The 10732-nt window shown below is 25.3% G+C and overlaps 1 protein-coding gene across 1 annotated transcript; it reads left to right on the top strand.

Annotated features, from left to right (window-relative positions):
- The first annotated feature begins 6450 nt into the window (after positions 1–6450).
- Positions 6451–7853, top strand: LOC113848221 (F-box/kelch-repeat protein At5g43190-like). Its single transcript, XM_027477630.1, has one exon. It carries the CDS (start codon positions 6559–6561, stop codon positions 7711–7713), a length of 1155 nt encoding a protein of 384 aa, XP_027333431.1. The 5' UTR covers positions 6451–6558; the 3' UTR covers positions 7714–7853.
- The last annotated feature ends 2879 nt before the right edge of the window (positions 7854–10732 follow it).

The raw sequence follows: 10732 nt of genomic DNA, 5'->3' as shown, positions 1-10732 counted from the left end.
AAGTAAACATAAATTTATAATCATTTTTCAAACATGTTTTGCATTAAACACATCTTAATGAAAAAATCATTCAGAAAGTCCTCCAACCTTTGGTTTCAAGGGATTTACATTGTGTGAGTCAATTTAAGATTGTGAAAAGAAGGTTTGGTAGTTTTGCCACGTCTTCACATAACTATTCCTATTGCTTACTAGACAAGTTGTCGATGATGATAAAACTAACACTGCATAATACACTTTCCTTTAACATCTAAACAGCAAAAGAGACAAGGCAAGTGAGGAAGGAAAAAAGTACATGTGAGGCAAATGAATCTTATTGCTATGAATCTCTATTGTTGTGAACCAAATAGAAATCTAGGGTTTAGAAGAAACGATAATAATAAATTCAGTTTTCTAAAATCTAATTCAATTTTTATATTTCCCTCATCAAATGATTCTCTTGCTGTTGTCAAGATTTGATTGAATGATGAAGAATGGAATAAGGTGCTCAATCAAAAATTGAGGAAGAAAAAAAGTACTTGCGAGGCTTGTTGTTGCAAATCTCTATTGTTGCATCTGTGTTGCTGCGAATCAAATTATATTCTGTTGCTGCAAACTAACTTCGAACCAAATCAAAAAGAAATATAGGGTTAGAAGAAACAAGAATAATAAATCCAGTTTTCTAAAATTCAATCTTATTTTAATATATTAAAACCAATTTAGAATTAGTTCAGCTTAGTTACGGATTTAGTTTTCTGATTTTTCAAAAAATTTAGATTTTTAAAACCGGTTGGGGTTAGTTATGGATTGGGCTTTTATATTTGATTTTTTTGTGCACCCCTAAATGCAGCAGATGCATAGATACTTCGAGTTCATGAGAGCAACTAGCTTCACACATCTTTCTCTTCTTCCAACAGCTCCATTACTACCAGTATTTGCCTTGATGCGACATTCCTTCTCCTACTCTTCCTCTACTGATGAAGATGCTTCTACTTATAATGATCACATCGACTACTCATGATAAACATTGTTATTTTATTTTTCACATTATTTCTTTAGATGTTTATATTTTTAATTGTAATAAAATTTTAATTTAATATTTTTTAAATAATTTTTAAATTTAAATTTATAATTTTATAATTTTCATTATATTTACAAATTGTGATAATTAAGAATAGTAAGAAATAATTATATAAGTAAACAAAAATAAAAAAAATCAAAAATAAATATTATAGACAAATTATAAATGAAAAAATTCATCTATAATTTACAAACAAAAAAATTAATTTGTAACTTACAGATGAAAAAATCTATTTATAATTTATAGATAAAAAAATATGTCTATAACTTATAGACAAAAAAATTCATTTATAAGTTATGAACAAATTTTTTAGTCTGTTTGTATTTATTTACTGACAAGAAAATTATAAACAACTCTAACTCATTTATAAATTTGTTTTTAATGCTAAAATTTATCTATAAGCATTAAAAAATTTGTCTATAAATTTTGCTATAATTTCTATATTTTTAGTTGTGATACTCTCCATCCTTTTTCATTTATCAGCCATTTTCCTGTTTTCGTGTGAATTAAAGAAATATTGCACTAAACCCTAAATCTTAAACAAAAATATTCTTAATTTTTATTTGCATGAGCTTAAGTTTAATTTGATGAAGAGTTTTGATCCTTTCAAGTTAATTAAATTTGGGCGAATGTTAACTACTAATTTAATAGTTAAAAATTTTTAATTTAAAAATATTATAAATTATCTTATTTATTTCAAATTGATTCACGTTTAAGGTTTTTACATATAAGAATTACGAAAAATAATAAATATCTTAATTAGTGTAAAATTTGCTAAATTATCTTTAGTATTTATTATCCTTATTTGTTGAAAAATTAACTTACAAAAATAAAAAAAAAATGTTACATTTGTTATTTATTTGAGATAAAATTGTAATATAAACTATTTTATCAAAATCTTAAAACATCACATAATATAATTTTTATTAAAAAAGCACTTAATTTAAAATTTAAAAAAGTACGATAGAATTTCATTAAAATTTTAAAATCTGTTGATAATTTTTTTTTCTAAAACTTTTTCTACTGGAGTAGTATGGGCTACCTTCCAAAAGCCTCTCCCCTTATAGTTATCTCTGACATTGCTTTTAAACTTAGATATTGTCAACTAGTATATTAATTCTTTTGTTACTTTCTACCTGTTATTTTGAAGTTTTGCACAAGAATTAAAATAAATAGACTTAATATTTTTGTTTTTATTAATATACCATCTGAATTTCTTATTATACTCTTTTATATTCTAATTAATTTTTTTATCTTAAGTTAAAGGTATATTTGATAAAATTTAATTTTAATATTATCTTAAATTTTAAAAATAACAGATAAACAAACAAAAATCCTTAAAAATCAATAGATAAAAAGAAATGGAGAAAATAATTATTGAAAAATGAATAAAAAATATTAAAAAAACATGTTTCAATTATATTAAATATGATGATAAGCACGTATCAATAGCATTTATTTTTAACTTTTAATATATTTTTAATTAGTTTTCATATGATTTTTTAACAGTGTTAATTAACTAAGACCCTAAAATATTTCGTTGTTAACTTTATAATTATTGTCCTTAAGATATAGTAGTAGTTAGCATTTATTTTTAAGTTTTAAATATGCTGTTGACTTATGGTGCACCCAATGCCTTTATTTCTCTCCTTTCCAAATATTATTAGACTTTTAAAAATAAACTAATGCACAACTGTATCGTTTGGAAAATCATATACAATTGTCTAAAATCATGATACAAAGAAAAAAGGATCTCATTAATTGATAACTTAACCATACTGATTAAGAAACTAATGAATAATAAAGTTTTTATGATATTTTTTTAGTTTGTTTATACATTTTAATAATTTTATTATGTTATTTTTATTGTCATTTTAAAAATTAAATAATTCTTTTAAAATTTTATCAATATTAATTCTGTGTGTTTGATTGAAAAGTATACCTTCTCCAACGTTTTTCGGAAGTGCATATTTAATGTGTATTGGAAAACTTAATTTGGAGCATTCTCTTGGACTAGTGAGATATGGCATTTCCCTAATTGTATATCTCATATTATTATTAATGATGTTATTTGAGTCTTTACCCTTAAAATTATAGTAACGTGATTCTGTTTTTTGGACTTAGACCCCTTCTTTTCTTATAACTTTAAGTTTTTTTTTATTATTATATTTTCTCTATTAATTTTGAAAGATAACATGAATATTGAGAAATATAATTAGTATCTTGTTAAAATTAAATTCTATTTAATTTAAATTTCTGAGATGAATTTTAATATTATTTTCTTTTTCATTATACATTTGTAAAATATATAAAAATAAAGGTATAGTTGAAATGAAAATTATTAATTTTGTTTAAATAAACAGATAGATAATTAAAGATATTTAACAGATAAGAAAAAAAGAAGAAAACTTTTACTGATTACCTAAATTTAAAATATTTTTCCAAACAAAATATGCAAATAAGTTTGTTAATTATATATATATATATATATAAGTTTGGAAAGAAAAAAAAAAGAAATGATGTATTTTTAATTTTAAAAAAAATTATATATAATTTATTATGATAATTACATAATTAATATATTATATTAATGTTTTTAATTTAAAAATTAATTTAAAATAGATTTATTTAAAATAAAAAAATATCTGAAACATCCTTCCTCAACATGCACCTTATTTCAAATCAATATATGCTTGATATTTTATAAAATAAATATTATCAAAACAATTGTGAGCTACAACATCATATCTATTACCAAATCACGTTGTCATTAAGCAAATATATCATCAAATAATATTTATTATCATTACCTAAGACCTATAACTTTCTTAGTTAGTGATGTGCAATTCAATATTACACGGTAGTACAAAGAAGTATAAAAATTACAATATTTGATGTTAAAAATAATCTTAATTTATCAAAGTATATAAATCTTGATAAAAATCTTATGATGTACAGATATATTACAAAAATGAAAAATTATACCAGTAAACTATCAAATTTAAATTCAATATAAAAGGTTTAGTAATAATAGATAAAATAACACTGCCTTATAATATAAATTTATGAAAGAATAATTTGTAGAAATATATTTTTTTATACTATAAGTATTTTTTATATAATCATATACGAACTAATTAATTTGTATTTTTAGTGATTATAATTATTTTAATATTATTTATTTTAAATTATATATAATTTTCATTCTTTAAATTTTTTAATTAATCAAATCTCTGTATTTTTAAAATACATAATTTTGATCTCTCCTTAATATAATTTTATCAAAATATTGAAAATAAGAAATTATTTTAATTCTAATATGTCAGTAGTGTAAAAGGTTTTACATTAATTTTAAATTATAAAATAACATGATAAAATTTTAATAATTCTATAAAATGTAATTAAGGATTGAAGTTTTTTTTTTTTAGAATTCATTTTTATTTAGGGTGAAAGTTAATATTTTAGCTGCTGAATTTTGAGTAAAAAGTAATTTAATTAATTTAATTTATAAAGTTTTAATTAAAAATAATAATAATTCAGAAATTTCATATAAAAAATAGAAAGACAAATAAAGATGTTAAATTTAAATTTTTAAATGCTTTTATTGAAATTTAAAAGGATTTGATTTAATTTAAATTAAAATGTTTATTATTAAAGATACAAAAATTTATCATTTCAAACTTTTAAACTCAATTATAAGAATTAAAATTAATAAAAATATATATTTTTAAACTGAAAATTGTAAATAACGTAAAAAAGAAATTCCATTCAATCTAAATTAAAGATAAAAAAAAATGAAATTAAAAATAATAATATTTTCTATGCTGCCCCAACTTTTGAGAGGAGAAGCAATACTCTCGTTATTTAGACCAATTATATATAGTCACGTTTTATTTAACTGCTCTTATATGTTTTAAATTATTTTTTTTTCAAAGAAGTACTTTAAGATTTAAATCATTAATTTAAAAATTAAATTCTTTTAATAATAAATTTGTGAAATTTAATTCAACTTAAATCTCAATTTTTTTAATAAGTTTTTATTAATGTTAATATGTTTGAAAGTCATTCAAAATTTTGAAAAAAGAATTTGCATGAGGTAGTCTTAATCCCGTGTTAAAAGTTTATTTAAATATAAAATTAATTTTTTTAATACAAATAGTAGGAACAATGCAACCCTTCTACATTCTTAAGATGCAGTATAAACTTTTAGATTTTGTTTGAGAGTTTGAAAGAAGAGAAAAGATTTGAAGAGAGAAAAAAGAAAAAAAAAGGAAAAGAAGAAAAAGGTTAAACTTTTTTCTTATTTAGATGTTTAATACTAAGATGGAAGAATGATATAGAATTTAATTATATAAATAATATTATTATATTTTTTATTTTTATAAAAAATAATAAATAAATATTTTTATTTATTTAAAAATTAATAAATTTAAAATTAATTTTTTTATTTTTTTTAAAAAATTTACTTGAAAAACAAATATTTTATAAAAAATTTAAAATTCAGAATAAGAGTGAGAGAGAGAACATCAAATTAAATATATATGATGTGCAGTACCTTAATTAATTATTATTAATAACTATTAAGTTATTTTTATTACATGAATTTTAACATAAAATGTAAATAATCTTATTTTATGTTAAAAATTGGTATTATTTTCTATAGTACTCACTTTTATATATGAAAAATATTAATCAATGTTTAATAATTACAATATTTTTAAAATATTTAATAATACACATCCATCATATTTTTTAAATAAAAAATTATTATTTAGAATATCGCTTAATAAAACATTTTTTATTGATGTGTTTAAAAAAATAAGCTAATAAATTATATATCTTGAAAAAATTGATAAAACTTTATGTAGCTTTAGAATTTTTAAAATATCTTATTTATAAAAAAGTAATTCTTAATAAATTTTATATTATAAGAAATAAATATTTATTTTTAAATGCATTATTTTTTTATTTTTTATAATATCATTTATTATTAAATTTTATTGATAAAGCATTTATCTATTGTTTATCTAAGTGAATATATTCATTATTTTATATGTAAATCAATAATTTAATCTTTTAATATTATAAATATTGATAAAATATAATAAAAATTTAGTCATGTAACTATTTCTTATAATTTTAATGAATGAATTATTTAATTTTTGAAAATAAGAGTGCAGTTATTATTGTTATTCAAAATTTCAAATTATGTTTATTAATGAAAGAAATGATGAATGTAAAATATCCTTGTAAAGTAAAGGAGTTAGGTATGTTTCATTTTCGTGTTCTTTCTTGAGAAATCTAGGACTTCAAGTCAATGGTTTTTAATCATATATTCAGTTTTGAGGTCACTTTCTGTGGGCAAACTACGAAACTCATTTTTACCTTTTCAGACGCAGAAAATGAAAAACGAGTCAAATCCAATTCCCCAAGTTGTTTCTTCCTTTGCATTGAAACACAATATCCGACCAAACCATCAAAACCGAACATCATAACATACGATGAAGAAGAACACAATCATCATGAGTTACTCCCCTGCCACTCCTAGATCCCCTCCAATGGATCCCACGATTTGGAGCAAATTACCACCCGAAATCCTCGAATACATACTCTCTTTTCTTCCTCTCAAAACCTTCCTGAGTCTCAGATCCACTTGCAAAGGTTTTTGGTCTCTCATATTCTCTCCCTCCTTCATTTCTAAACACTGTTCTTCTTCCTCCTCCTCCTCCTCTTCTTCTTCTTCTTCTTCACCCTTCTCCTCTTTTCTCTTACTTTCCCACCCTCAATTTCACCGCCATTTCCCTCTCTATGATTGCACCCATGGCACTTGGCGCAACATCTCTCTCTCACTCTCTGATTCACTTCACTCATCTCCTTCCTTCACTACTCTTGTCTCTTCTGGTGGTCTTTTTTGCTTATCTGATTCCACATCATGTTCTTTGCTCGTGTGCAACCTTTTAGCCAAATCTTCTCGAAAGATTCAATACCCAAGCTTCTCTCTTCACTTGGAACATCTTACTTTTGTTACCACCCCAACTGGGTATATCATTTTTGTTCTTTGTTCTGAGTCTGCTTCAAGCATTGCCTTTGTTTATGACTCAAATGTTCAATTTTGGAAAAGATTTGAAGGTTTTGGTCCAGTTTTAGGGGACAACCATCACCAACAAGGAGTTTTCTGTAATGGGGGGTTGTATTTTGCGACCACAGAACCTTTTTCAGTGGTGATCTTTGATTTGGAGAATGGAAAGTGGGAGAGACCCATTGGGGAGTTACCGAGCCAACTCACCTTTGTTCGATTGGTGAGTGATGGAGAGGGAAAGTTGTATTTGGTAGGTGGGGTTGGGAACAATGGAATATCAAGGAGCATTAAGTTGTGGGAAATGGGTGAAGATGGGAATTGGGTGGAAGTGCAGAGTTTGCCCGATCTTATGTGCAGAAAGTTTGTGTCCGTGTGTTACCATAACTATGAGCATGTTTATTGTTTTTGGCATGAAGGGATGATTTGCATTTGCTGCTACACGTGGCCGGAGATTTTGTATTACTTGGTTGCTAGGAGGACTTGGCATTGGCTTCCCAGGTGCCCTTCTTTGCCTTTGAAATGTAGCTGTGGTTTCAAGTGGTTTTCTTTTGTTCCAAAGCTCTATGCTTTGGTCTGAACATGTTTCGTTCCATTTTGTTACTGTTTTTTCACTTGTTTGTGTGCAAGTGTTGGGATTGTTGTGGGAGTTAATTGATCAGTTCTGGCTGTTTTGTATATCTAATTTCTGTTGGTCATAAATTTTGAAATCGAATTTGTCCTAAGGTATTTCCGATTATTTTGTAACCTGTACTATTGTAGTTACAAATAGAAACACAAGTTTTGTTAAAATAAGAATTTACAGTAATTTTCTGACTTTATTCTGGTGTACTGATTAGGCAAGGTAGCTCAAGCTATTTGAACCCATATCATAATGCCAACTTAATTGAAAATGCTACATCATCAATTTTGATTAACAACTACTGTACTTACCATAATTTGGATTAACAACTCCACCAAAATTTGTGAAAATCATACCCCCATCAATTTTATTTTTTTATTTTGCGTGTATAAGTTGCGCGAACATGGTTGCACGTAGGATAGAATTAATTATAGACATTAATCTTCTCTTGCTGCATTAATAACTTATTGTGGAGGTAATCATCGGTCAAAACTTCTGCAATGCAAGTTGCAACTCAACTGTGTTGAAAAATAGAAAAGAATCCGGCCTTGAAGTTAATTGAAATCGTCTTTATTGATACCGACAGAGACATGGCTTGCAATGCCTGCAGAGATGGAGTTACAATCTAGAACATCGCAATAACGTTAATAGAATGACTTGTTGACAGAATATTTTGGTATTATTTTCTTTGTAGAATATAGAAAAATACAACAACTAAAGCCAATCAACAACGTCATATTCTTTGTTGTTGAAATTTATCTCATCTAAGTAGAAAATACTTCTAGACCATCTGAAATTTCCAAATGGATTAAAAGCTATCCACCAGCTTTCTTTATTATTATTATTTTTTATTGTTTTTTGTGCTTATCTTAAATTTCTCCAATCATGGGTTTACATTAGTTTTCACGACTCTAAGTTACCGATGTCAACCAAGTGGCCTCGCCCACCTGTCCTAGCTCGGCGTTTTTTTGGGTCGATGTCCTAGTTGTTATCGACCGGGTCAAATGTAAACTAGCCATAACATATATATATATATATATATATAAAACTATTATTTATTTGGATTACAAGTCAGTTGGACTGGCCCGTTATATATATTTTTCATACAATTAGAAAATAAAAAATTATTTTCAAATAATATATTAGATTAACTTATATTAAATATTTAAATTAATTTATGTTTATAAATTTACTAATATAAGTCAACCTAAATTTTAAAAAGATTATGTTAGCAAAATGAACCTTCACCTTCAAGTATATTTTAAAAAAAAATTAAATTATAATTTATTAACATTATTTAAAGAAAAAGTGTGTATATGTTAGTAACATCCTATATTAAAATGTTTAAGATTACTATTTAAAATAAATTAGCATTTATCTAAAACAAACATTTAATTATAGGTTAAAAAGAAAGGCTTAACAAATTTAAAGTTGATTTAATGTTTTGGACATTGCGGAGCAGTTCAAGGGTTGGGCTAAGTCATGTCAAAATATTCTTTGTTTTTTGTTTGTTTAAAATATGTTGGCGTTACACGTTTTGTCAAGTAAAAATCGCTTTAATACGTCAGAATTAGCACATTTTCACACTAGAGGGCACGGTGACTTTTCAACATAATTCTAGACTTCTTTTACACGTAGAGGACTTACAAGATTCCTATGAAAGACTACGACTGATCATCTCTTCAAAAACTTATAGGACGCACTGAGGAAAGTAAGGCTTCTTCCTGCTCGATCCAAAATATAGATAGGGTCATCTCTTATTGCACTCCAACCCAGTCTAAATATGAAAAATATATATATAATCATGACCCGATAACATACAAGACAGAATCAATCTAATTTGTTAATAGAATATATAAATCTTAATATTATGTATAACTAAATAAAATTATTGATGAAATATAGAACTAAAAGAAATATTTTACAGTATATAATTCAAAACATTAATATAAATATTATATTATCTACTAAATCTTATTATTAATACATAAGTGCTTTAAAAAGTTAAAATTTTAAAACAATAAAAGAAATTGGATCGAGGTAAGATAGCTCAAATTATAACTTAAACTAATTCTCAAAGTAAAATAGGTCTAATTTTTTAAATCTGAATCCGTCAAAATTAACCTGGAGTCAGGCTGAGTCAGTAGGATGAGTCTAGTCATAAATACCCCCATAGGAAAGCCAGTATAATATAACTTGCATGCTCAGTTACAATATCATAACCAGAACTTAGTTTATGTGCCAAGAATCTTTCATTTATTTGCCTAGATACCAGTAGTATGATTTCGCATACAAAATAACTCATACATTTTGATGCAGGTGACAAGGCATTATCAGTAGTCCAATGTCGTGGCAATTTAAGATGGGCAATATGTTCACACGACATAAATCAGCACAAACCGCTTGAAGGATATTGCTAAGTGTTTATAATGGTACCTGGACTACAACAGAGAAGATTTCCCACCAACAGTCCAGAGGATCAGGTATTCAGGGTCAAAGGATGTCTGAGCTTTATGTCGATGTGAGACGGAGATGCAGCTCGCATGTGAGATTTGTAGTAAATTCAAATTACTGGCTACTAAAATTCTCTTCAAAGAGAATTTAAACATTCTCTGTTCCTGGAATTTCAGCAGTCATAGCTAAGAAGGAATACCCACCAGAAATATACGGTCAAGAAGTGTGTATGAATTATGTAACATCCGGAATTGCCAATATGCTGAAGACAAAATTCATAAACTTCAGACAATAATCAGAAGTTCAAAATAAACAACTGCTTAATTTTTTTCAACCAACTCAGTTTCAATAAGATGCTATCAATAACATAAATTCTTTCCCGGGCAACAATGCCTTTCTAATCTCAAGACATTCAATCAATCATTTGAAGATAATTAGAAAAACAAAAAAATATATCAACAATCTATATCAATTTCCTAAACTTTCTTCCTTTCATTCAACTTAATTGAAGGAACATGTGACA

This window comes from Abrus precatorius, unplaced genomic scaffold, assembly GCF_003935025.1.
Source record: "Abrus precatorius isolate BTA unplaced genomic scaffold, Abrus_2018 Scaffold8, whole genome shotgun sequence".
Classification (NCBI taxonomy): domain Eukaryota; kingdom Viridiplantae; phylum Streptophyta; class Magnoliopsida; order Fabales; family Fabaceae; genus Abrus; species Abrus precatorius.
This window is presented reverse-complemented; position numbering and strand designations above follow the sequence as displayed.

What these genes read in the sequence shown, in the direction of transcription:
- LOC113848221 (XM_027477630.1), top strand. Translation starts at nt 6,559, where the DNA reads ATGAAGAAGAACACAATCATCATGAGTTACTCCCCTGCCACTCCTAGA.